The sequence below is a fragment of the Coregonus lavaretus genome (genome assembly GCF_964263955.1).
Source record: "Coregonus lavaretus genome assembly, chromosome: 5".
NCBI lineage: Eukaryota > Metazoa > Chordata > Actinopteri > Salmoniformes > Salmonidae > Coregonus > Coregonus lavaretus.
The window spans coordinates 3,548,551-3,576,251 of record NC_139992.1 but is presented as its reverse complement, the minus strand read 5'-3'; the positions used below and the strand labels follow the sequence as shown (position 1 = coordinate 3,576,251).

Below are 27,701 nucleotides of genomic sequence, written 5' to 3'. Positions count from 1 at the left end.
CGCTCGGATTTTCCGATCTGAAGATCACTGACGTCACGATTTGAGTTTCCAGTTGTCTTGAAAGCACCATAAAACTCATGGTACCCTCCGTCATCTCATACTGTATCTATGTGAAGCTGGATTCAGTGCTCTCGTCTGCATTAAAACCAAATATTGATCCAGGTTGAATGTGAGAGCAGAGATGAGGTGCGCACTGTCTGACGCGCAGAATCTCCGACATGACATGCATCAAGCACACACATCCCATTAGTGGTGGAGAGATTATGTCAGACTAATTTGCAATTGACTGTATCAGCCCCACATTAAAAGCATGTGATGATGAGTTGAGAAGACAATCAGAAATATTGTTAGAATGTTTTTCAATTGACTGCCACAGCCCACAAAAAAAAAAAAAGTAAACATCGGCTGTTGATTACATAATTGTTTCCACATGGTTGGTGTCGCGAGAATTTTCAGATATCAAAATGGACTCGTGGGCCAAAAATAGTTTGCGAACCCCTGTGCGATGGTCATATTCATAGAGAATGCAATTTAGATCAAGTCACCAAAAGTGGTAAATTGTTGTATGCATGGAAAGGGTACACCCTGGTGGTCATCGTAATGCAATGCATCCACATTTAATACAGCGTCACCTTGAATGCATCGTCCAAATGTGCTGTTGATCTCTCTCGTTTCCAATGGGGAAAATGAATGGTAAAATAAGTTGTAAGTTTCCTCGCCTGTCTGTTTGTTATTTAAAAAAAAAAAGTTGATAACTTGCTAGGGTCATTTTAAGATGTCAGTCTTGAAAATTCGTTCAGCCATTTTCCCACACTGACGAAGTGGCCAAAGTCACGTCATTTGATCTTCTAGTGGATGAACTGGGAATCATACATTAGATCTAATTACATCAGTGAAAAGGTCAGGACTTCAGCTTTCGCCTCACATATATGTATATCATTCCTGTCAGACGAAAAATGAAGGCATGCCCTGCGCTTTTAAAATGGCTGTGTTCCTATGGGAATTTGTGCATGTTTTGAGCGCCACCATTAGGTGCAAGATATTATAATTTTATTTTTGATTTTATTTAATCCCTTAATAATGGTAATTGGTGACATATTATATTTCAAACCTAGACTTTCAAATATCTTATTCCCCAACATGGGGACCACCAAACATTTTCTGTGTGGTACATCACTGAGTATCACTCTTCATATTTTCAAGCTTGGTGGTGGCTGCACCATGTTATGGGTATGCTTGTCAGCGGCAAGGACTAGGAGGTTTTTTAGGATAAAAATAAATGGAATAGAGCTAAGCACAGCCAAAATCCTAGAGGAAAACCTGGTTCAGTCTGCTTTCCAACAGACACTGGGAGACAAATTCACCTTTCAGCAGGACAATAACCTAAATCACAAGGCCAAATATACACTGGAGTTGCTTACCAAGATGACATTGAAGTGGCTTAGTTACAGTTTTGACTTTAATCGGCTTGAAGAATTTTTTAAAGAATAATGTCCAAATAGTGTACAATCCAGGTGTGATAAACTCTTAGAGATTTACCCAGAAAGACTCACAGCTGCAATCGCTGCCAAAGGTGATTCTAACATGTTTTGACTCAGGGGTGTGAATACTTACTGTATATAAATGAGATATTTCTTTATTTTATTTTCAATTAAATTGTCAACATTTCTAAAAACATGTTTTCACTTTGTCATTATGGGGTATTGAGTGTAGATGGGTGAGAAGGGAAAAAAACTATTTAATCCATTTTAAGTTCAGGCTGTAACGCAACAAAATGTGAAATAAGTCCAGGGGTATGAATACTTTCTGAAGGCCCTGTATATTACTTGGTGATACAGAGAAATGCAGCTCATCTTTAAAGTAAGGTTATATCAGTCAGCAGTGAATCCTTATAATGAGGACATATTTAAATGGTCTAAATTAAAAGCTACACACTCAATAATGAATAGAACACACACACTGATGTTGGTTTGGGTCAGCAGTGTTAGTTCAGAGTTTGGAAGTGTGTGTGTGTGTGTGTGTGTGTTGTGTGTTTTTGTGTCTGTCTGTTTGTGTTTTATCTCCTGTGACCGTATTGTTTGAATGTTAAATGACGAGACAGGCATTGATGCGAGTAACAAGTCTTGTTCAGTTTATTGCAATACATCCGGGTATCTCAAGTACACCGGTAAAACACTGGAGTTGCAGTAATTAACATTTACCAACAGATGGGATCATTGTGCCATCTTCCACCCATAACACGTATCATGGTCTGCTGCTCTGCTGTCTTGCCCTGGTGTCCAGAGGTCATTCAGTACACCTTGCCCTGGTGTCCAGAGGTCATTCAGTGCACATTGCCCTGGTGTCCAGAGGTCATTCAGTACACCTTGCCCTGGTGTCCAGAGGTCATTCAGTGCGCCTTGCCCTGGTGTCCAGAGGTCATTCAGTGCACCTTGCCCTGGTGTCCAGAGCAGGGGCGGTCTGTTCAATAGGGCGATATGGGCGACGCACTGCCAAACGGGAAAAGGAAGGGAATTTTTTTCTAATCAATTATATCACGGCAACAGTAGTTATCAGTGTTGTAATCTAGACGTCTGATCTGCCACAGTGCCACACTGCCACTAAATGTCCAATCAGGCAAAAGTCGTGCTTCAAATGGCTCCCCCCCCCTTTTGGGGCGATTTCAGTCAGGTTGAAAATCGCCCAGAAGTCTGTCATAGACTCCCATGTAAAATCTATTTTTTTCAAATTTCAGAGCTTTCAATACAATCTCTATGGGCTTCTGAGGGCTTGCACTTACGCGCTTTCGTCATACGTAACGTAACCATGAACGTAACTAAGAAAAGAGCGGGTAGCCTCATCAATCAATTCACGTACTACTATCAAGATGGCTATAGCGTTCAGTGCAACTCGATTGTCTCTTTGAAATAAGTTACTTTTTGTCGGCGAACAAATCAAGATAAATTGGCAACGAAACAATTAGGACCTCCCAGACCAAATTTAATAATTCAACAGGTTTCTACTAAAGGTGGAAAGTCCTACACCCGAGGATTTTTCTGTTTGAGATTGTCTGCTTTGGGGAGTGAACATTGCCACTCAACTGGATGAGGGATACAGGCTAGCTGTCCGCCGCCACAACGATGAGGTTAGTGTTGATAATCACAAGTTTACTGGAGAACTGAGACCAAGTAGAGACTTTGGACAGGGTGGATATGGTATAATAAAGGCAGTTTATTCAGAGGTAAAGATATCTGGAATCGCGTGCACGGACCCGTTCGTCAAACTATTAGGGAGCTATACATTAAGCCCCATTACTTACCATATCAGATAAGAGAAATTGCTGCAGCTACATATATTTTACATCCTGGCCCTACATAGTTCACTATTTGCATCACTTACCAAAATATTACATGTGGTCATATATGCTTGGAAAGTGGAGATGCCATAGAACGTCAAAAAAGTAAACATTGCTGGAGACACATTGCCGTTTTGGAGAAGACATCGCGTTTGCTAGCGAAGAGATTTGTTGAGGCAAATGAACTTGGGCTGGGAATTGCCAGGAACCTCACGATAAGATATATGCATTGCGAGTCTCATGATTCTATACGTATTGCGATTCGATACTGTGATTTTAATGCGCACCATATGTCTGTTGCAGAGGGATCAGAAAGCCATGAGAACGAGTTTTGACCAGTCATGGAAATAAAAGTGCTGAAAACAAATTGGCTCCCCAATGTGAAAAGATTGAGAACAAGCTATGAAGGAACAATAATGGTGTTTTGATGCAGGTACAGCCAACTAGCGCTAAAATATTGTGATATTGTCAATACAGTATATCGTAAAGTATCACTATGTAACTCGATTTCTTTCACCCCAATCCCTAAAATTAACGGTAAATAACTGAATTGTTTGCCCCACATTTAGCTAAGATGTTTAGCTAGCCAGCTAAAATGTTTTATTTAGTTAGCAGTCGCATCTACAATAGTTTACTGTCAATAACATGTCTCCAAAAATGACGTGGTGTCTCCAATTGTGTTGACATTTTACAATTGCGATGCGCATCCATGAGTATCCACTTTCTGTAGCTCAGCTGGTAGAGCACGGCGCTTGTAACGCCAAGGTAGTGGGTTTGATCCCCGGGACCACCCATACACAAAAATGTATGCACGCATGACTGTAAGTCGCTTTGGATAAAAGCGTCTGCTAAATGGCATATTATTATTATTATTATTATTATCTGAAGAGAGCCCCGAAACATTGTGTGCAGACATTTTATGCAATAAATGAAGTAGGTTGAATCTAGTAGTTCTGATCTTCTGATTGGTCCTGATGAGTTGGGCGAGGTCCCCTCCAGGCTACTGTCACTGTTGCATTGGCTCTGAGTCGGGTTCTCTGTCTTCAAATGTTCAGCCTAAGAGAGGGGATTTTTGTGTGTGTGTGTGTGTGTGTTTAACAGTGATGATGTGTGTGTGTGTGTGTGTGTGTGTGTGTTTAACAGTGATGATGTGTGTGTGTGTGTGTTTGTGTGTGTGTGTGTGTGTGTCCTCAGAGCAAGAACTCGTGAGTTGGAAGAACTGAGAGGCCTATGGCGTGGGTGTTGTCCTTGGCCACCTGCTGACAAGGCTGACAAGATAGGACCCTTTTGTCCATTGTTATTGGATAGGAACAGAACTTATAACCAGCTCCTGACCTAAATAGATCTTAGCACAACATTTTACTCAACATATCATATTCCATATTCACTATAACAAATATATTTACTACGACATTAGCAAGAACCGCCACATCCTCAGCCGGCTAATCCAGTGTGTGAAGTTTTGCGGAGTGTTTGAGTTAGCTTTGCGAGGCAAAGATGAAACTGAGGGCTCCACCAACCCTGGTAAGCCAACACTTTTGAGATCAGTCAATAAATGCTTCTGGTATTGACTTATATGCTGCCCCTGTCTTCATGTTGTTGCTGGACATATCTTTTTTAAAATGTGTGTAGGTCACCTAAATCATCAGAAAAATTGCCCCCCCTGAGAATTTTTTCAGGAGCCGCCACTGGTCCAGAGGTCATTCAGTGCACCTTGCCCTGGTGTCCAGAGGTCATTCAGTGCACCTTGCCCTGGTGTCCAGAGGTCATTCAGTGTACCTTGCCCTGGTTTCCAGAGGTTATTCAGTGTACCTTGCCCTGGTGTCCAGAGGTCATTCAGTGCACCTTGCCCTGGTGTCCAGAGGTCATTCAGTGCACCTTGCCCTGGTGTCCAGAGGTCATTCAGTGTACCTTGCCCTGGTGCCGAGGTCATTCAGTGAGCTGGTTGCATCCCCCTCCTATTTCTGACATGTTCTTGTCTGCCACTGTCCCAAAAATGTCCTCTATTACTTTAGCCTCCCACCTCACTCTACCAGATGGAGGTAAGGTGCCAGTCTGTCCACCAGATGGAGGTTTGGTCACTCCACTGGCTTCCAGTTGAAGCTCGCATCTGTTACAAGACCATGGTGCTTGCCTACGGAGCTGTGAGGGGAACGGCACCTCCTTACCTTCAGGCTCTGATCAGTCCCTACACCCAAACGAGGGCATTGCGTTCATCCACCTCTGGCCTGCTGGCTCCCCTACCTCTGCGGAAGCATAGTTCCCACTCAGCCCAGTCAAAACTGTTCGCTGCTCTGGCACCCCAATGGTGGAACAAGCTCCCTCACGACGCCAGGACAGCGGAGTCACTCACCACCTTCCGGAGACATTTGAAACCCCACCTCTTTAAGGAATACCTGGGATAGGATAAAGTAATCCTTCTACCCCCCCCTTACCCCAACCCACCCCCCAAAAAATAAAAAATAAAACATTGTAAAGTGGTTATCCCACTGGCTATAAGGTTAATGCACCAATTTGTAAGTCGCTCTGGATAAGAGCGTCTGCTAAATGACTTAAATGTAAATGTAAATGTAAATGGTAAGGTGCCAGTCTGTCCACCAGATGGATGTTAGGTAAGGTGCCAGTCTGTCCACCAGATGGAGATTAGGTAAGGTGCCAGTCTGTCTACCAGATGGAGATTAGGTAAGAAGCCAGTCTGTCTACCAGATGGAGGTTAGGTAAGGTGCCAGTCTGTCCACCAGATGGAGGTTAGGTAAGGTGCCAGTCTGTCCACCAGATGGAGGTTAGGTAAGGTGCCAGTCTGTCCATCAGATGGAGGTTAGGTAAGGTGCCAGTCTGTCCACCAGATGAAGGTTAGGTAAGGTGCCAGTCTGTCCACCAGATGGAGGTTAGGTAAGGTGCCAGTCTGTCCACCAGATGGAGGTTAGGTAAGGTGCCAGTCTGTCTACCAGATGGAGGTTAGGTAAGGTGCCAGTCTGTCCACCAAATGGAGGTTAGGTAAGGTGCCAGTCTGTCCACCAGATGGAGGTTAGGTAAGGTGCCAGTCTGTCCACCAGATGAAGGTTAGGTAAGGTGCCAGTCTGTCCACCAGATGGAGGTTAGGTAAGGTGCCAGTCTGTCCACCAGATGGAGGTTAGGTAAGGTGCCAGTCTGTCTACCAGATGGAGGTTAGGTAAGGTGCCAGTCTGTCCACCAGATGGAGGTTAGGTAAGGTGCCAGTCTGTCCACCAGATGGAGGTTAGGTAAGGTGCCAGTCTGTCTACCAGATGGAGGTTAGGTAAGGTGCCAGTCTGTCCACCAGATGGAGGTTAGGTAAGGTGCCAGTCTGTCCACCAGATGGAGGTTAGGTAAGGTGCCAGTCTGTCCACCAGATGAAGGTTAGGTAAGGTGCCAGTCTGTCCACCAGATGGAGGTTAGGTAAGGTGCCAGTCTGTCTACCAGATGGAGGTTAGGTAAGGTGCCAGTCTGTCCACCAGATGAAGGTTAGGTAAGGTGCCAGTCTGTCCACCAGATGGAGGTTAGGTAAGGTGCCAGTCTGTCCACCAGATGGAGGTTAGGTAAGGTGCCAGTCTGTCCACCAGATGGAGGTTAGGTAAGGTGCCAGTCTGTCCACCAGATGGAGGTTAGGTAAGGTGCCAGTCTGTCCACCAGATGGAGGTTAGGTAAGGTGCCAGTCTGTCCACCAGATGGAGGTTAGGTAAGGTGCCAGTCTGTCCACCAGATGGAGGTTAGGTAAGGTGCCAGTCTGTCTACCAGATGGAGGTTAGGTAAGGTGCCAGTCTGTCCACCAGATGGAGGTTAGGTAAGGTGCCAGTCTGTCTACCAGATGAAGGTTAGGTAAGGTGCCAGTCTGTCCACCAGATGGAGGTTAGGTAAGGTGCCAGTCTGTCCACCAGATGGAGGTTAGGTAAGGTGCCAGTCTGTCCACCAGATGGAGGTTAGGTAAGGTGCCAGTCTGTCCACCAGATGAAGGTTAGGTAAGGTGCCAGTCTGTCCACCAGATGGAGGTTAGGTAAGGTGCCAGTCTGTCCACCAGATGGAGGTTAGGTAAGGTGCCAGTCTGTCCACCAGATGGAGGTTAGGTAAGGTGCCAGTCTGTCCACCAGATGGAGGTTAGGTAAGGTGCCAGTCTGTCCACCAGATGAAGGTTAGGTAAGGTGCCAGTCTGTCCACCAGATGGAGATTAGGTAAGGTGCCTGTCTGTCCACCAGATGGAGGTTAGGTAAGGTGCCAGTCTGTCTACCAGATGAAGGTTAGGTAAGGTGCCAGTCTGTCCACCAGATGGAGGTTAGGTAAGGTGCCAGTCTGTCCACCAGATGGAGGTTAGGTAAGGTGCCAGTCTGTCTACCAGATGGAGGTTAGGTAAGGTGCCAGTCTGTCCACCAGATGGAGGTTAGGTAAGGTGCCAGTCGGTCTACCAGATGAAGGTTAGGTAAGGTGCCAGTCTGTCCACCAGATGGAGGTTAGGTAAGGTGCCAGTCTGTCCACCAGATGGAGGTTAGGTAAGGTGCCAGTCTGTCCACCAGATGGAGGTTAGGTAAGGTGCCAGTCTGTCCACCAGATGAAGGTTAGGTAAGGTGCCAGTCTGTCCACCAGATGGAGGTTAGGTAAGGTGCCAGTCTGTCCACCAGATGGAGGTTAGGTAAGGTGCCAGTCTGTCCACCAGATGGAGGTTAGGTAAGGTGCCAGTCTGTCCACCAGATGGAGGTTAGGTAAGGTGCCAGTCTGTCCACCAGATGAAGGTTAGGTAAGGTGCCAGTCTGTCCACCAGATGGAGGTTAGGTAAGGTGCCAGTCTGTCCACCAGATGGAGATTAGGTAAGGTGCCAGTCTGTCTACCAGATGGAGGTTAGGTAAGGTGCCAGTCTGTCCACCAGATGGAGGTTAGGTAAGGTGCCAGTCTGTCCACCAGATGGAGGTTAGGTAAGGTGCCAGTCTGTCCACCAGATGGAGGTTAGGTAAGGTGCCAGTCTGTCCACCAGATGGAGGTTAGGTAAGGTGCCAGTCTGTCCACCAGATGGAGATTAGGTAAGGTGCCAGTCTGTCCACCAAAACAAGTGAACTGTGATGGAGGAGAGGAGACTCATTCTCCGGTGGAAGGAAAATAACGTCCCTATCATGCCTGGTTTTACTTTGAATGTTTTAAAGGGATAGTTCAGCATGCTAGCTGCCATTTAGCATGTTAGCTGCCATTTAGCATGCTAGCTGCCATTTAGCATGCTAGCTGCCATTTAGCATGCTAGCTGCCATTTAGCATGTTAGCTGCCATTTAGTATGCTAGCTGCTCCTGTAGACTTCCAGTCATTGCGCAAGTTAGCAATGCCTCCAGAAACTACCTTTAACTTCCTTCAAACTGTAAGCAGAGACATACAAATTAATTGCCATTATCCCTCTGTACAAGCTGGCCAGGTGAGTCCAGGTGAAAGCTATGATCCCTTATTGATGTCACTTATTAAATCCACTTTAAATCAGTGTAGATGAAGGGAAGAAAGGCAGGTTAAAGAAGGATTTTTATGGATTGTGTATGTGTGTCATTCAGAGGGTGAATGGGAAAGACAATAGATTGAAGTGCCTTGTTATTTTGTAAATCTAATTTATCACCACTGCAAATCATCCACAACAGCACATCTTGCATGTATTCAGTTAGAAGAGGGGAGCTTTGAGGTGGTAGGCTGGTTCATAGCTAGGGCCTGGTGTATTCCCCTTGTATTTTAAAGAGCAACTACCCGTAAAAAAACAACTTCTCATTTAGAAAATAGCCTATGCGTCATCGATATGACTCAAATATTTATTCTACTATCACAATGTACTACAAAGGCCTCCTGAGTGGCGCAGCGGTTTAAGGCACTGCATTGCGGTGGTTGAGGCGTCACTAGACTCGGGTTCGATCCCAGACTGTGTCACAGCCGGCTGCGACCGGGAGACCCGTGAGGTGGCGCAAACTTGTCCCAGCGTCGTCCGGGTTAGGGGAGGGTTTGGCTGGTCGGGCTGTCCTTGTCCTATCACGCGCTCTAGCAACTCCTGTGGCTGGCCGGGTGAATGCACGCTGACACTGTCACCAGTTGTACAGTGTTTCCTCCAACACATTGGTGCTTCTGGGTTAAGCGTGCAGTGCGTCAAGAAGCAGTGCGGCTTGGCAGTTTCGGAGAACGCACAGCTCTCGACCTTGGTCTCTCCCAAGTCCGTATGGGAGTTGCAACGATGGGACAAGACTGTAACTATCAATTTGATATCACGAAAAAGGGGTAGAAACATGTTTGAAGAAATGTTAGATAAAAAAAAAAAAAAAAACATGAAATACAGACATTTATAATTTACATAAGTATTCACACCCCTGAGTCAACACGTTAGAACCGCCTTTGGCAGCGATTACAGCTGTGAGTATTTCTGGGTAAGTCTTTAAGAGCGTTCCACACCAGGATTGTATATACTTTTTCTTTTTTCGAAATTCTTCAAGCTCTGTCAAATTGGTTGTTGCTCATTGCTAGACAAGCATTTTCAAGTCTTGTCATAGATTTTCAAGCAGCTTTAAGTCAAAACTGTAACTCAGCCTCTCAGGAACATTCACTGCCTTCTTGATAAGCAGCTCCAGTGTAGATTTGGCCTTGTGGTTTAGGTTATTGTCCTGCTGAAAGGTGAATTCATCTCCCAGTGTTTGGTGGAAAGCAGACTGAACAAGGTTTTCCCCTAGGATTTTGCCTGTGCTTAGCTCCATTCCATTTGTTTTTTATCCTGAAAAACTCCCCATTCCTTAATGATTACAAGCATAACCATAACATGATGCAGCCACCACTATTCTTGAAAATACAGAGAGTGGTACTCAGTAATATGTTGTATTGGATTGCCCCAAACATAACACTTTGTATTCAGGACAAAAAGGTAATTATTTTGCCACATTTTTAGCAATATTACTTTAGTGCCTTGTTGCAAACAGGACGCATGTTTTGGAATATTTTTATTCTGTACAGGCTTCCTTCTTTTCACTCTGTAAATTAGGTTAGTATTGTGGAGTAACTACAATGTTGTTGATGCTTCCTCAGCTTTCTCCTATCATAGCCATTAAACTCTGTAACTGTTTTAAAGTCACCATTAGCCTCATGGTGAAATCCCTGAGCGGTTTCCTTCCTCTCCAGCAACTGAGTTAGGAAGGACGCCTGTATCTTTGTAAAGACTGGGTGAATTGATACACCATCCAATGTGTAATTAATAACTTGACCATGGTCAAAGGGATATTCAATGTCTGCTTTTATTATTTCTACCCATCTACCAATAGGTGCCGTTCTTTGCAAGGCATTGGAAAACCTCCCGGGTCTTTGTGGTTGAATCTGTGAATGAAATTCACTGCTCGACTGAAAAAACCCCACTGACATTACATTACAGTTGAACCAGTCCTTAGGGTGGAGATGGGCCATAATGTGTCCTGTTCCCAGTTGAACCAGTCCTAAGGGTGGAGGTGGGTCATAATGTGTCCTGTTCCCAGTTGAACCAGTCCTTAGGGTGGAGACGGGTCATAATGTGTCCTGTTCCCCGTTGAACCAGTCCTTAGGGTGGAGATGGGCCATAATGTGTCCTGTTCCCAATTGAACCAGTCCTTAGGGTGGAGGTGGGCCATAATGTGTCCTGTTCCCAGTTGAACCAGTCCTTAGGGTGGAGATGGGTCATAATGGAAGCCAGTTCCCTGCTGAGCAGCAGGTCAACAGTACAGTCCAGTAGTAAGGACCGTCTGTGGGTCAGCCGTCTTTCTTCCTGGCCTTGAGGAAGGGCTGGTGTAGCACGTCATAGAGGCGTCTGGCCTGTGGGACACAGCAATCAAACACGTCACCTCTCAATAACGGAGACTAACCAAGGAAAAGTGACACTGTTCGAATGATGAAGATTCTAAAAACGAGGATATCTTTTCCTAAATGGGTTTTGAAATAACCATCGATGTTTGGAAACAATCACACTGAATTATAATAATTAACGTTGAAGGTCATATTTTAGATTCAAGTGAATACTACTCCTCTCCTTCCGTCAATCGAACACATTCCTCTCTGCTCACCTTCTGTGGTCCCAGTCCAGGACAGAGAACCAGGTCTTCTTTAGACGCATCGATGATCCCCTCTAAGGACTGAGAAAGAGCATCTCTCAGCCAACTCAAGACAAATCATTTGAGTGCAGTAGTAGTAGTATTAGTACTGTTCATGTCAACATACTGAAAGCCTCTTACAGAAAAGGTAGACAGCAGAGTGATGGAGTCAGTCTTGTTGACAGACTTCACAGTGGTCAGACAGTCTGTCACCTGTAAAAACAAAACACTTCATTAAAAATCGGGATTTTAATTCTACAATTTCCTGTAGAAGTACTGTATACGTGACTGTTGGCTATGCCATGTAGAAGCTCAGACCTTAGACAGATAGTATTAATATGACTGTTGGCTATGGACCTGTAGCAGCTTAGACAGGTAGTATTAATATGACTGTGTTAGCTATGGCCTGTAGCAGCTTAGACAGGTAGTATTAATATGACTGTTGGCTATGGACCTGTAGCAGCTTAGACAGGTAGTATTAATATGACAGTTGGCTATGGCCTGAAGCAGCTTAGACAGGTAGTATTAATATGACTGTTGGCTATGGCCTGTTGCAGCTTAGACAGGTAGTATTAATATGACTGTTGGCTATGGCCTGTAGCAGCTTGGAACTTAGACAGGTAGTATTAATATGACTGTTGGCTATGGCCTGTAGCAGCTTAGACAGGTAGTATTAATATGACTGTTGGCTATGGGGCCTGTAGAAGCTTAGACAGGTAGTATTAATATGACTGTTGGCTATGGCCTGTAGCAGCTTAGACAGGTAGTATTAATATGACTGTTGGCTATGGGGCCTGTAGAAGCTTAGACAGGTAGTATTAATATGACTGTTGGCTATGGCCTGTAGCAGCTTAGACAGGTAGTATTAATATGACTGTTGGCTATGGCCTGTAGCAGCTTAGACAGGTAGTATTAATATGACTGTTAGCTATGGCCTGTAGCAGCTTAGACAGGTAGTATTAACATGACTGTTGGCTATGGCCTGTAGCAGCTTAGACAGGTAGTATTAACATGACTGTTGGCTATGGCCTGTAGCAGCTTAGACAGGTAGTATTAATATGACTGTTGGCTATGGCCTGTAGCAGCTTAGACAGGTAGTATTAATATGACTGTTAGCTATGGCCTGTAGCAGCTTAGACAGGTAGTATTAACATGACTGTTGGCTATGGCCTGTAGCCGCTTAGACAGGTAGTATTAATGTGACTGTTGGCTATGGCCTGTAGAAGCTTAGACAGGTAGTATTAATATGACTGTTGGCTATGGCATGTAGCAGCTTAGACAGGTAGTATTAATATGACTGTTGGCTATGGCCTGTAGCAGCTTAGACAGGTAGTATTAATATGACTGTTGGCTATGGGGCCTGTAGAAGCTTAGACAGGTAGTATTAATATGACTGTTGGCTATGGCCTGTAGCAGCTTAGACAGGTAGTATTAATATGACTGTTGGCTATGGCATGTAGCAGCTTAGACAGGTAGTATTAACATGACTGTTGGCTATGGCCTGTAGCAGCTTAGACAGGTAGTATTAATATGACTGTTGGCTATGGCCTGTAGCAGTTGAGATAAGGCAGTATTAATATGACTGTTGGCTATGGCCTGTAGCAGCTTAGACAGGTAGTATTAATATGACTGTTGGCTATGGCCTGTAGCAGCTTAGACAGGTAGTATTAATATGACTGTTGGCTATGGCCTGTTGCAGCTTAGACAGGTAGCATTAATATGACTGTTGGCTATGGCCTGTAGCAGCTTAGACCTTAGACAGGTAGTATTAATATGACTGTTGGCTATGGCCTGTAGCAGCTTAGACCTTAGACAGGTAGTATTAATATGACTGTTGGCTATGGCCTGTAGCAGCTTAGACAGGTAGTATTAATATGACTGTTGGCTATGGCCTGTTGCAGCTTAGACAGGTAGTATTAATATGACTGTTAGCTATGGCCTGTAGCAGCTTAGACAGGTAGTATTAATATGACTGTTGGCTATGGGGCCTGTAGAAGCTTAGACAGGTAGTATTAACATGACTGTTGGCTATGGCCTGTAGCAGCTTAGACCTTAGACAGGTAGTATTAATATGACTGTGTTAGCTATGGCCTGTAGCAGCTTAGACAGGTAGTATTAATATGACTTTTGGCTATGGCCTGTAGAAGCTTAGACAGGTAGTATTAATGTGACTGTTGGCTATGGCCTGTAGAAGCTTAGACAGGTAGTATTAATATGACTGTTGGCTATGGCCTGTAGCAGCTTAGACAGGTAGTATTAATATGACTGTTGGCTATGGCCTGTAGCAGCTTAGACCTTAGACAGGTAGTATTAATATGACTGTTGGCTATGGCCTGTAGCAGCTTAGACAGGTAGTATTAATATGACTGTTGGCTATGGCCTGTAGCAGCTTAGACAGGTAGTATTAATATGACTGTTGGCTATGGCCTGTAGCAGCTTAGACAGGTAGTATTAATATGACTGTTGGCCATGGCCTGTAGCAGCTTAGACAGGTAGTATTAATATGACTGTTGGCTATGGCCTGTAGCAGCTTAGACAGGTAGTATTAATATGACTGTTGACTATGGCCTGTAGCAGCTTAGACCTTAGACAGGTAGTATTAATATGACTGTTGGCTATGGCCTGTAGCAGCTTAGACAGGTAGTATTAATATGACTGTTGGCTATGGCCTGTAGCAGCTTAGACAGGTACTATTAATATGACTGTTGGCTATGGCCTGTAGCAGCTTAGACAGGTAGTATTAATATGACTGTTGGCCATGGCCTGTAGCAGCTTAGACAGGTAGTATTAATATGACTGTTGGCTATGGCCTGTAGCAGCTTAGACAGGTAGTATTAATATGACTGTTGGCTATGGCCTGTAGCAGCTTAGACAGGTAGTATTAATATGACTGTTGGCTATGGCCTGTAGCAGCTTAGACAGGTAGTATTAATATGACTGTTGGCTATGGCCTGTAGCAGCTTAGACCTTAGACAGGTAGTATTAATATGACTGTTGGCTATGGCCTGTAGCAGCTTAGACAGGTAGTATTAATATACTGTTAGCTATGGCCCTGTAGCAGCTTAGACAGGTAGTATTAATATGACTGTTGGCTATGGCCTGTAGCAGCTTAGACAGGTAGTATTAATATGACTGTGTTAGCTATGGCATGTAGCAGCTTAGACAGGTAGTATTAATATGACTGTTGGCTATGGCCTGTAGCAGCTTAGACAGGTAGTATTAATATGACTGTTGGCCATGTCCTGTAGCAGCTTAGACAGGTATTAATATGACTGTTGGCTATGGCCTGTAGCAGCTTAGACCTTAGACAGGTAGTATTAATATGACTGTTAGCTATGGCCTGTAGCAGCTTAGACAGGTAGTATTAACATGACTGTTGGCTATGGCCTGTAGCAGCTTAGACAGGTAGTATTAACATGACTGTTGGCTATGGCCTGTAGCAGCTTAGACAGGTAGTATTAATATGACTGTTGGCTATGGCCTGTAGCAGCTTAGACAGGTAGTATTAATATGACTGTTGGCTATGGCCTGTAGCAGCTTAGACAGGTAGTATTAATATGACTGTTGGCCATGGCCTGTAGCAGCTTAGACAGGTAGTATTAATATGACTGTTGGCTATGGCCTGTAGCAGCTTAGACAGGTAGTATTAATATGACTGTTGGCTATGGCCTGTAGCAGCTTAGACAGGTAGTATTAATATGACTGTTGGCTATGGCCTGTAGCAGCTTAGACAGGTAGTATTAATATGACTGTTGGCTATGGCCTGTAGCAGCTTAGACCTTAGACAGGTAGTATTAATATGACTGTTGGCTATGGCCTGTAGCAGCTTAGACAGGTAGTATTAATATGACTGTTAGCTATGGCCCTGTAGCAGCTTAGACAGGTAGTATTAATATGACTGTTGGCTATGGCCTGTAGCAGCTTAGACAGGTAGTATTAATATGACTGTGTTAGCTATGGCATGTAGCAGCTTAGACAGGTAGTATTAATATGACTGTTGGCTATGGCCTGTAGCAGCTTAGACAGGTAGTATTAATATGACTGTTGGCCATGTCCTGTAGCAGCTTAGACAGGTAGTATTAATATGACTGTTGGCTATGGCCTGTAGCAGCTTAGACAGGTAGTATTAATATGACTGTTGGCTATGGCCTGTTGCAGCTTAGACAGGTAGTATTAATATGACTGTTGGCTATGGCCTGTAGCAGCTTAGACAGGTAGTATTAATATGACTGTTGGCTATGGCCTGTAGCAGCTTAGACAGGTAGTATTAATATGAATGTTGGCTATGGCCTGTAGCAGCTTAGACAGGTAGTATTAATATGACTGTTGGCTATGGCCTGTAGAAGCTTAGACAGGTAGTATTAATATGACTGTTGGCTATGGCCTGTAGCAGCTTAGACAGGTAGTATTAATATGACTGTTGGCTATGGCCTGTAGCAGCTTAGACAGGTAGTATTAATATGACTGTTGGCTATGGCCTGTAGAAGCTTAGACAGGTAGTATTAATATGACTGTTGGCTATGGCCTGTAGAAGCTTAGACAGGTAGTATTAATATGACTGTTGGCTATGGCCTGTAGAAGCTTAGACAGGTAGTATTAATATGACTGTTGGCTATGGCCTGTAGCAGCTTAGACCTTAGACAGGTAGTATTAATATGACTGTTGGCTATGGCCTGTAGCAGCTTAGACAGGTAGTATTAATATGACTGTTAGCTATGGCCTGTAGCAGCTTAGACAGGTAGTATTAACATGACTGTTGGCTATGGCCTGTAGCAGCTTAGACAGGTAGTATTAATATGACTGTTGGCTATGGCCTGTTGCAGCTTAGACAGGTAGTATTAATATGACTGTGTTAGCTATGGCCTGTAGCAGCTTAGACAGGTAGTATTAATATGACTGTTGGCTATGGCCTGTAGCAGCTTAGACAGGTGGTATTAATATGACTGTTGGCTATGGCCTGTAGCAGCTTAGACAGGTAGTATTAATATGACTGTTGGCTATGGCCTGTAGCAGCTTAGACATGTAGTATTAATATGACTGTTGGCCATGGCCTGTAGCAGCTTAGACAGGTAGTATTAATATGACTGTTGGCTATGGCATGTAGCAGCTTAGACAGGTAGTATTAATATGACTGTTGGCTATGGCCTGTAGCAGCTTAGACAGGTAGTATTAATATGACTGTTGGCTATGGCCTGTAGAAGCTTATAATAATAATAATAATAATATGCCATTTAGCAGACGCTTTTATCCAAAGCGACATACAGTCATGCGTGCATACATTTTTGTGTATGGGTGGTCCCGGGGATTGAACCCACTACCTTGGCGTTACAAGCGCCGTGCTCTACCAGCTGAGCTACAGAGGACCACAAGCTTAGACCTTATTCAGGTAGTATTAATATGACTGTTGGCTATGGCCTGTAGCAGCTTAGACAGGTAGTATTAATATGACTGTTGGCTATGGCCTGTAGCAGCTTAGACAGGTAGTATTAATATGACTGTTGGCTATGGCCTGTAGCAGCTTAGACAGGTAGTATTAATATGACTGTTGGCTATGGCCTGTAGAAGCTTAGACAGGTAGTATTAATATGACTGTTGGCTATGGCCTGTAGCAGCTTAGACAGGTATTATTAATATGACTGTTGGCTATGGCCTGTAGCAGCTTAGACAGGTAGTATTAATATGACTGTTGGCTATGGCCTGTAGAAGCTTAAACAGGTAGTATTAATATGACTGTTGGCTATGGCCTGTAGAAGCTTAGACAGGTAGTATTAATATGACTGTTGGCTATGGCCTGTAGAAGCTTAGACAGGTAGTATTAATATGACTGTTGGCTATGGCCTGTAGCAGCTTAGACCTTTGACATTTTTGTTCAGTGTACTTACTACCTGTCTAAGACTTTAGTAAGTTACAGTTCATATGGAAATCAGTCAATTGAAAAAATGTATTAGGCCCTCATCTATGGATTTCACATGACTGGGAATACAGATATGCATCTGTTGATCACAGATACCTTTAAAAAAAAGAGTGTGGATCAGAAAACCAGTCAGTATCTGGTGTGACCACCATTTGCCTCATGCAGCGTGACACATCTCCTTCGCATAGAGTTGTTCAGGCTGTTGGTTGTGGCCTGTCCCATTCTTCTTGCTGGATATTGGTGGGAACTGGAAAACGCTGTCGTACATGTCGATCCAGAGCATCCCAAACATGCTCAATGGGTGACATGTCTGGTGAGTATGCAGGCCATGGAAAAACGGGGACATTTTCAGCTTCCAGGAATTGTGTACAGATTTTTGCGACATGGGGACGTGCATTATCATGCTGAAACATGAGGTGATGGCGGCTAATGAATGGCAGGACAATGGGCCTCAGGATCTCGTCACGGTATGTCTGTGCATTCAAATTGCCATCGTAAAATGCAATTGTGTTCGTTGTCCGTAGCTTATGCCTGCCAACACCATAACCCCACCGCCACCATGGGGCACTCTGTTCACAACGTTGACAATCAGCAAACCGCTTGCCCACACGACGCCATACACGCTGTCTACCATCTGCCCGGTAAAGACGAAACTAGGATTCATCCGTGAAAAGCCCACTTCTCCAGCGTGCCAGTGGCCATCGAAGGTGAGCATTTGCCCACTGAAGTCGGTTACAACGCCAAACTGCAGTCAGTTCAAGACCTGGCTGAGGACGACGAGCACGCAGATGAGCTTCCCCGAGACGGTTTCTGACAGTTTGTGCAGAAATTATTTAGTTGGCTGGCTGGTCTCACACGATTCCACAGGTGAGGAAGCCGGATGTGGAGGTCCTGGGCTGGCGTGGTTACATGTGGTTTGCGGTTGATAGGCCGGTTAGACGTTCTGCCAAATTCTTTAAAACGACGTTGGAGGCGGCTTATGGAAGAGAAATTAACATAAAATTATCTGGCAACAGCTCTGGTGGACATTCCTGCAGTCAGCATGCCAATTGCACGATCCCTCAAAACTTGAGACATCTGTGGCATTGTGTTGTGTGACTAAACCACACATTTTAAAGTGGCCTTTTATTGTCCCCAGCACAAGGTGCACCTGTGTAATGATCATGCTGTCTACTCAGCTTCTTGATATGCCACACCTGTCAGGTATATGGATTATCTTGGCAAAGGAGAAATGCTCACTAACAGGGATGTAAACACATTTCTGCACAACATTTGAGAGAAATAAGCTTTTTGTGTGTAAGGACATTTTCTGGGATCTTTTACATCAGCTCATGAAACCAACACTTTACATGTTGCGTTGATATTTTAGTTCAGTGTATTAATATGACTGTGTTGGTGATGGCCCATATTGGCTCAGACCTTAGACAGGTAGTCTTTCTCCACATGTTCCTTCAGCAGATCAGCTGGTTTCTTCTCATAGGACTTATACGTCTCCAGGTAACGCCCCGCCTCCTCTGGACTGTTAAGAAAAATAAGTTCCAACTTAAAATCTTCACTCTCAAACACTGTCATTACATAGGCTACAGCTGCTACTCTCCATTCCTGACTGAGGGTTACCTCCAGGCCAGGATGAGAGGGTTACCTCCAGGCCAGGATGAGAGGGTTACCTCCAGGCCAGGATGAGAGGGTTACCTCCAGGCCAGGATGAGAGGGTTACCTCCAGGCCAGGATGAGAGGGTTACCTCCAGGCCAGGATGAGAGGGTTACCTCCAGGCCAGGATGAGAGGGTTACCTCCAGGCCAGGATGAGAGTGTTACCTCCAGGCCAGGATGAGAGTGTTACCTCCAGGCCAGGATGAGAGTGTTACCTCCAGGCCAGGATGAGAGTGCAGTCAGCCATGATGCAGATACGAGCCAGCTCTTTCAGAGAATGGTGAGGGTCTTTCTGCAACACACCACCAGGGAGAGTAGGGACGGGAGAGAGTGGGGTATTAGGCAAAGCTGCAATGTGATGTGTATCACTCAACAAGCTGAAAAAGTATCAGTATAAAGTACTTTTACACTATAATCATGGCCTCTTGTTAATTCAATTCAACAATAAATGAGGAGAAAATACCAGTTTACTAGCCTCACCACATCAACTAGCACCAGTAGAACCCTGAGGGTGAAGGTTTGGCCCAGCAGTTTGAGACGGTCGTGGATGTAGCTGGGGTTGAGGTTGTGGTACCTCAGACTGCCGGTCCAACAACGAGCCAGGCCAGGACAACACCAACAGGCCAGGACAACACCAACAGGCCAAGACAACACCAACAGGCCAGGACAACACCAACAGGCCAGGACAACACCAACAGGCCAAGCCAGGACAACACCAATAACCACAGACACAAATACAAGGGGGAGATACTATGATAACCTCTTCCATTAGAACATGACTAGCATAGTTTGTTCCAGAGTAGTCGTTGCATAGCAACAGTCAAGGTGTAAAGGTTCACAGAATAAAACAATAGGAAAATAAAAGGTGGTTAGCGGTTACTCACTAACTAGGTGAGAGGTTGACATTATGACAGGTTTCAGTGGAACACAAGAGGCCACATCACACACACAACAATTACACACACACACACAACAATTACACACACACACACAACAATTACACACACAAACACAGGGTAAAAAGTCCATAAAGCATGTATTGTACACACACACACACCTGAGGAAGAGAGCGCAGGTTGTCTGTCCCAGGACATAGTCAGGGACCACTTCTCCAAACTCCCAAGGCACACTCCTCACAAACTTCAGAATGGGGTTTCCTCTCTGCACAATAACAACCAGGGTATCAAGATTAATTAGTAAGACAACACATCAAAGCTTTCTTAAGCTATTGGTAAAGCCTCTCTGAACAAAGACTTTAAATTCAATTATTATGTTGGTAAGAATGCTACTTAGGGGTAATGTATCCCAACCATTTAACTAGAAACATGACACTTTTTCAACTGTAGCTTTTTTTGTCATCCATCACTCTTACCTGTCTGGGGCTGACTATGATACTATTACCAGACCCCACTGGTTTAGGATGACCCAGGACTTTGCTGCCCTCTGCGCCTTGACCCTCCTCCTGCTTCTGCTCGGTCCCAGCCCTCTGCCCCTCCTCTCCCTCTGTAACCCTTGGTGGTCCACCAGAACCCGGACACTCTGTCCCCTGGGCCTGGTCCTGAGGCCTCTCACACGATGTCACATCAGGCCCACCTTGTACTCCTTGACTGGGACCCTGCTTCAAACTGCCAGTCCCGGTCTCTATCCCAGTCCCAGCGTCCACCCTGGACTGCCCCACTCTCTGCGGAGCCGAGGGGACCCGTGGAAGCGGAGGTGCAGCATGGCCTTTGCTCTGGACAATGAACTCCGCGTATGATAGCGGTTGGCCAGCAGACTGGGGTGCAGGCTGAGCTGTGGTCTCAGAGGTGGTTGATGATGATGATGATGATGCACTCTGGCCTGCCTTAGAGGAAGGCTGGAACAGGGGTTTCACCTGCAAGAGAACAAGGTGGGTGATCCTCTGTAGCTCAGCTGGTAGAGCACGGCGCTTGTAACGCCAAGGTAGTGGGTTCGATCCCCGGGACCACCCATACGTAAAAATGTATGCACGCATGACTGTAAGTCGCTTTGGATAAAAGCGTCTGCTAAATGGCTTATTATTATTATTATTAATCATGTGATCATGCAGTTCTCTAACACATGACATATGCAATGTGTATTGTAATGCTCTACAATCATCAATGCTAAGTTGGAAAGTTATGACTAGTGTATGGAGGTCCAAAACCCTACAACCGGAAAACTGTATTTTCAACCACTTGCTACCTTCAACCTTCCTTGTAGGTGTTAACCACAATAACGTTTACATCTTAGTAATTTAGCTAGCATACTTCAGTAACGTCAAAAAGACTAGCTACGGATGAGGTTTGTGGGACTGGTTGTCTGGTCTGCTACTGCAACCCAATAGTACAATCTGGGCAAAAGATAGACCAGTATCCAGTGTTTCGAGACTCCAAAGATCTCTGCTGTAGCTTTGGCCAGCACTACTAACTTAGCTAGATAGCTAACAAGACTAGCATTGATAGAATAGCTAGCTAGCCTACAACCTTATAATATAATATAATAATAAGTTCAACCTTGAAAAATATCTGGTGATTAGCTAACTAATTAGCGATTTATTTACCGGGGCTCTTTCTTTTGTGAAGGCAGAGTCGTCTAGGTTGATATTAAACCTCTTCTTTTCCATATTTGAATCAAATACATGCTCTAGCTAGACACATAGCCAACTGCCACTCTGTTTTGAGGTCCACTGTCGAGCATCGAAAATGTCAACCAGGCATGACTTTATGCTGTTGATCAAGGAGTAATCGATTCCACTACCAGTATTTCCATAATCTGTCACCAGAGGACGCAAGAGTTCCACAGAAGGAAACGGTTCGTCGACCTGATCGCATTTCTGCTGGCGTGTTTAGAACATGGGGCAGAGCATTGCACCCCCAACCCCTAAAAGTACTTTTTGAAGAAGGAAAATAAAAATCGGAGGAAAATCCCTTGGGCAACGACAGCTCCGTAACAGATGTGTGCCAGCATCTTCAATTGTAGGCTACTAGGAAAGAGACAGACACCAACACTGTATGATTGTGTAACCTTTGCTGAAGGATAATGAAGTGGAGCCCCATGGCTGTCACTGTTGGTGTGAAACCTCAGACGCAGGAGTCAGTCACAGGCAGGAGCAGGCAGCACAGGGTGATGGTTGACTTTGAGATGGTAGACCTATGAAACTGTGCATAATCTTCCAGTTTTACTCATCACCTGGTCGGCCCAAACATTAATGTTCATCCAGCCCCAGTAACTGTTTTTATCGATGAATAATGGGACAGTGCCTATTATTGCGTATAGGCTGCTGTGTAATGAGAATGCCAAGAGTGTGCAAAGCTGTCATCAAGTCAAAGGGTGGCTACTTAGAAGAATCTAAAATATGACATATATTTTGATTTGTTTAACACTTTTTTGGTTACTACATGATTCCATATGTGTTATTTCATAGTTTTAATGTCTTCACTATTATTCTACAATGTAGAAAATAGAAAAAAATAAGAAAAACCCTTGAATGAGTAGGTGTGTCTAAACATGTGACTGGTACTGTGTATATATACAGTTGAAGTCGGAAGTTTACATACACCTTAGCCAAATACATTTATACTCAGTTTCTCACAATTCCTGACATTTAATCCTAGTAAAAATTCCCTGTCTTAGGTTAGTTAGGATCACCACTATATTTTAAGAATGTGAAACGTCAGAATAATAGTAGAGAGAATGATTTATTTCAGCTTTTATTTCTTTCATCACATTCCCAGTGGGTCAGAAGTTTACATACACTCAATTAGTATTTGGTAGCATTGCCTTTAAATTGTTTAACTTGGGTCAAACGTTTCGGGTAGCCTTCCACAAGCTTCCCACAATAAGTTGGGTGAATTTTGGCCCATTCCTCCTGACAGAGCTAGTGTAACTGAGTCAGGTTTGTAGGCCTCCTTGCTCGCACACGCTTATTCAGTTCTGCTCACAACTTTTCTATAGGATTGAGGTCAGGGCTTTGTGATGGCCGCTCCAATACCTTGACTTTGTTGTCCTTAAGCCATTTTGCCACAACTTTGGAAGTATGCTTGGGGTCATTGTCCATTTGGAAGACCCATTTGCGACCAAGCTTAATCTTCCTGACTGATGTCTTGAGATGTTGCTTCAATATAACATAGCATAATTTTCCTTCCTCATGATGCCATCTATTTTGTGAAGTGCACCAGTCCCTCCTGCTGCAAAGCACCCCCACAGCATGTTGCTGCCACCCCCGTGCTTCACATTTACATTTTTACATTTACGTCATTTATTATTATATTTTCTTATCCAGAGCGACTTACAAATTGGTGCATTCACCTTATAGCCAGGGTTTCAAATGTTTCCGGAAGGTGGTGAGTGACTCCGCTGTCCTGGCATCGTGAGGGAGCTTGTTCCACCATTGGGGTGCCAGAGCAGCGAACAGTTTTGACTGGGCTGAGCGCGAACTGTGCTTCCGCAGAGGTAGGGGAGCCAGCAGGCCAGAGGTGGATGAACGCAATGCCCTCGTTTGGGTGTAGGGACTGATCAGAGCCTGAAGGTACGGAGGTGCCGTTCCCCTCACAGCTCCGTAGGCAAGCACCATGGTCTTGTAGCAGATGCGAGCTTCAACTGGAAGCCAGTGGAGTGTGCGGAGGAGCGGGGTGACGTGAGAGAACTTGGGGGTAAAAAGTATGATCTTTGTCCCCATGTGCAGTTGCAAACTGTAGTCTGGCTTTTTTATGGCGGTTGTGGAGCAGTGGCTTCTTCCTTGCTGAGCGGCCTTTCAGGTTATGTCAATATAGGACTTGTTTTTCTGTGGATATAGATATTCTTGGCTGATTTCTTTTGATTTTCCCATGATGTCAAGCAAAGAGGCACTGATATTGAAGGTAGGCCTTGAAATACATCCACAGGTACACCTCCAATTGACTCAAATGATGTCAATTAGCCTATCAGAAGCTTCTAAAGCCATTACATCATTTTCTGGAATTTCCCAAGCTGTTTAAAGGCACAGTCAACCTAGTGTATGTAAACTTCTGACCCACTGGAATTGTGATACAGTGAATTATAAGTGAAATAATTTAAATGGATTTTTTGGGGGTTTGTATCATTTGATTTACACAACAGGCTACCACTTTGAAGATGCAAAATACTTTTTATTGTGAACAAACAAGAAATAAGACAAAAAAAACTGAACATTTGAGCGTGCATAACTATTCACCCCACCAAAGTCAATACTTTGTAGAGCCACCTTTTGCAGCAATTACAGCTACAAGTCTCTTGGGGTATGTCTCTATAAGCTTGGCACATTTAGCCACTGGGATTTTTGCCCATTCTTCATGGCAAAACTGCTCCACCTCCTTCAAGTTGGATGGGTTCCGCTGGTGTACAGCAATCTTCAAGTCATACCACAGATTCTCAATTGGATTGAGGTCTGGGCTTTGACTAGGCCATTCCAAGACATTTAAATGTTTCCCCTTAAACCGCTTAAGTATTGCTTTAGCAGTATGCTTAGGGTCTTTGTCCTGCTGGAAGGTGAACCTCTGTCACAGTCTCAAATCTCTGGAAGACTGAAACAGGTTTCCCTCAAGAATTTCCCTGTATTTAGCGCCATCCATCATTCCTTCAATTCTGACCAGTTTCCCAGTCCCTGCTGATGAAAAACATCCCCAAAGCATGATGCTGCCACCACCATGCTTCACTGTGGGGATGGTGTTCTTGGGGTGATGCGAGGTGTTGGGTTTGCGCCAGACATAGTGTTTTCCTTGATGTCCAAAAAGCTCAATTTTAGTCTCATCTGACCAGACTACCTTCTTCCTTATGTTTGGGGAGTCTCCCACATGCCTTTTGGCGAACACCAAACGTGTTTGCTTATTTTTTTCTTCAAGCAATGGCTTTTTTCTGGCCACTCTTCCATAAAGCCCAGCTCTGTGGAGTGTACTGCTTAAAGTGGTCCTATGGACAGATATTCCAATCTCTGCTGTGGAGCTTTGCAGCTCCTTCAGGGTTATCTTTGGTCCCTTTGTTGCCTCTCTGATTAATACCCTCCTTGCCTGGTCTGTGAGTTTTGGTGGGCGGCCCTCTCTTGGCAGGTTTGTTGTGGTGCCATATTCTTTCAATTTTTTAATAATGGATTTAACTTTAATGGTGCTCCGTGGGATGTTCAAAGTTTCGGATATTTTTTTATAACCCAACCTTGATCTGTACTTCTCCACAACTTTGTCCCTGACCTGTTTGGAGAGCTCCTTGGTCTTCATGGTGCCGCTTGCTTGGTGGTGCCCCTTGCTTAGTGGTGTTGCAGACTCTGGGGCCTTTCAGAACAGGTGTATATATACTGAGATAATGTGACAGATCATGTAACTTCTGAAGGTAATTGGTTGCACCAGATCTTATTTAGGGGCTTCATAGCAAAAGGGGTGAATACATATGCACGCACCACTTTTCCGTTATTTATTTTTTAGAATTTTTTGAAACAAGTTTTTTTTTCATTTCACTTCACCAATTTGGACTAATTTGTGTATGTCCATTACATGAAATCCAAATAAAAATCTATTTAAATTACAGGTTGTAATGCAACATAATTGGAAAAACGCCAAGGGGGATGAATACTTTTGCAAGGCACACAGATATCTATAGGATTTTTTTTGTCGTTGCTGTTCTGCCTGCAAGTCGTTGTTAAATTCTCATCTATGCTTCAGAACCAAAAAGTTGCTTGTTTTGATTGTTGACAATGGCCAGTTATCAGCATTGGCGTCCAGCTTAGTGACAATAAATAATTTGTTTAATTTCCTCCCGTTTTGCCAGGCAAAAACAGAGTAGGCCTGGATGTTTATCATCCATAGAAAATACAGTTTAGCAATCTACTGCTCATCTTTGCCAGAACAATAGGCTACCTGGCAATTTGATTTAACATTTTCATATTTCAAATAAGCCTAGTTTGGGTGGCTACTGGTTATATGTTTAAAGATAAACAGCTGTAACATCGCACTGCCTTAAATATTATAGGATGAAGATATTTACATATTCAGGCGATTTTTTTATGATATCTGTGAGGGAGAACATTTCTACCCGGCTGGCAAAGAGTCCTCTGCAGGCAGGCTGCCCTCCAACATGATGGTGAGGTGCAGACAGAACAGGCAGGCTGCCCTCCAACATGATGGTGCGGTGTGGACAGAACAGGCAGGCTGCCCTCCAACATGATGGTGCGGTGTGGACAGAACAGGCAGGCTGCCCTCCAACATGATGGTGAGGTGCAGACAGAACATCCTTTCCATTCGATCCTGAAACCTCCACTACAAGTAGGCCGGCAGTGGTGGAAAAAGAACCGAACCGTCATACTTGAGTAAAAGTAAAGATACATTAATAGAAAATGACTCAAGTCAAAGTGAAAGTCACCCAGTAAAATACTACTTGAGTAAAAGTCTAAAAGGATTTGGTTTGAAATATACTTAAGTATCATACGTAAATGTAATTGCTAAAATATACTTAAGTATCAAAAGTAAAAGTATAAATCATTTCAAATTCCTTTTATTAAGCAAACCAGACGGCATCATTGTCTTGTTTACTTTAATTTACGGATAGCCAGGGGCACACTCCAACACTCAGACATAATTTACACACGAAGCATGTGTGTTTAGTGAGTCCGCCAGATCAGAGGCAGTAGGGATGACCAGGAATGTTCTCTTGATAAGTGTGTGAATTTGACAATTTTCCTGTCCTGCTAAGCATTCAAAATGTGATGAGTACTTTTGGGTATCAGGGAAAATGTATGGAGTAAAATGTACACCATTTTCTTTAGGAATGTAGTCAAGTAAAAGTAAAAGTTGTCAAAAAATATTAATAGTAAAGTAATGTACAGATACCCCAAAAACTACTTAAGTAGTACTTTCAAGTATTTTCATTTAAGTACTTTACACCACTGTAGGCCGGTATGATTTAGCTTGCTCTGGACTCCAGAGAAGTGTCATGATATATCCCTAGTTGATATTGGCTGCTAACATGAATGACTTTCAGCTCCAAATGCAGGTGTAAAACACAGTGTATTTCTGTAGCCTATCCTGCGTATCGAAACCATGAACCATTTATGGCTGTGATGACAGGTGCAGACATGCATGTGCGTATGTGGGTGGTCGCAGGTTTTGTAGGCCTACCACTCCTTTACTGGGGGTCGCGGGTCAAAGTTTGAAAACCACTGGGATACATGATAGTGGCAACCAGTGGAGTTGGGTTGGATATAGAAATGGTGCAGTATGTCTTACTATCTTCTAGTTGTGTTGGACATTGTTAATAAGGGCAGCTTTTATTCCAGTTCAAAATCGTTTTTTCAAAATACTTAACTCATCAGATTGGGCTGCTTTCCCTTCTTGTAATAATTGCTCAACGAGTCTGTTACCATGGTTGCGATGCAAAACAATTTATTGTTTGACCACATGCCCCCCAAAAGGTCTGTTTACGGCCCTGAGTCTGAACCACATGCCCCCAAAAAGCCTGCACTGAGCCTGCACTGAGCCTGCACTGAGCCTGCACTGAGCCTGCACTGAGCCTGCACTGAGCCAATGACCTGACGTCAGCACCACCATAAGGAGCCTGTCTCTCTGGAGTGCATGCTCCATTTGATCACACAACAATCCCTCACTTTACCCCCAGCAGCCCTGTGGCCCTGACTGACTGTTAACTAGTTAATGAGGGACTGGCCCTGTGGCCCTGACTGACTGTTAACTAGTTAATAAGGGACTGGCCCTGTGGCCCTGACTGTTAACTAGTT

General features: G+C 44.2%; 1 protein-coding gene across 1 annotated transcript; it reads right to left on the bottom strand.

Moving 5' to 3' along the window:
• Positions 1 to 10,561: 10,561 nt before the first annotated feature.
• Positions 10,562 to 21,662, bottom strand: ercc1 (excision repair cross-complementation group 1). Its single transcript, XM_084162507.1, has 9 exons — positions 21,528 to 21,662; positions 20,340 to 20,840; positions 20,025 to 20,128; positions 19,448 to 19,547; positions 19,183 to 19,259; positions 18,735 to 18,834; positions 11,543 to 11,614; positions 11,375 to 11,443; positions 10,562 to 11,126 (listed from the first exon to the last, which is right to left on the bottom strand). The coding sequence occupies exons 1-9, from the start codon at positions 21,588 to 21,590 to the stop codon at positions 11,064 to 11,066; spliced, it is 1,149 nt and encodes a 382-aa protein (XP_084018633.1). The 5' UTR covers positions 21,591 to 21,662; the 3' UTR covers positions 10,562 to 11,063.
• Between the last annotated feature and the right edge of the window lie 6,039 nt (positions 21,663 to 27,701).

Excerpts from the sequence above, each read along its gene's own strand:
- ercc1 (XM_084162507.1), bottom strand. The coding sequence starts at position 21,590 with ATGGAAAAGAAGAGGTTTAATATCAACCTAGACGACTCTGCCTTCACA. Across the intron at positions 11,444-11,542 it reads CTCTGCTGTCTACCTTTTCT|TCCTTAGAGGGGATCATCGA; the intron begins GTAAGAGGCTTT and ends GCTCTTTCTCAG. Across the intron at positions 11,127-11,374 it reads CTGGACTGGGACCACAGAAG|GCCAGACGCCTCTATGACGT; the intron begins GTGAGCAGAGAG and ends TGTGTCCCACAG.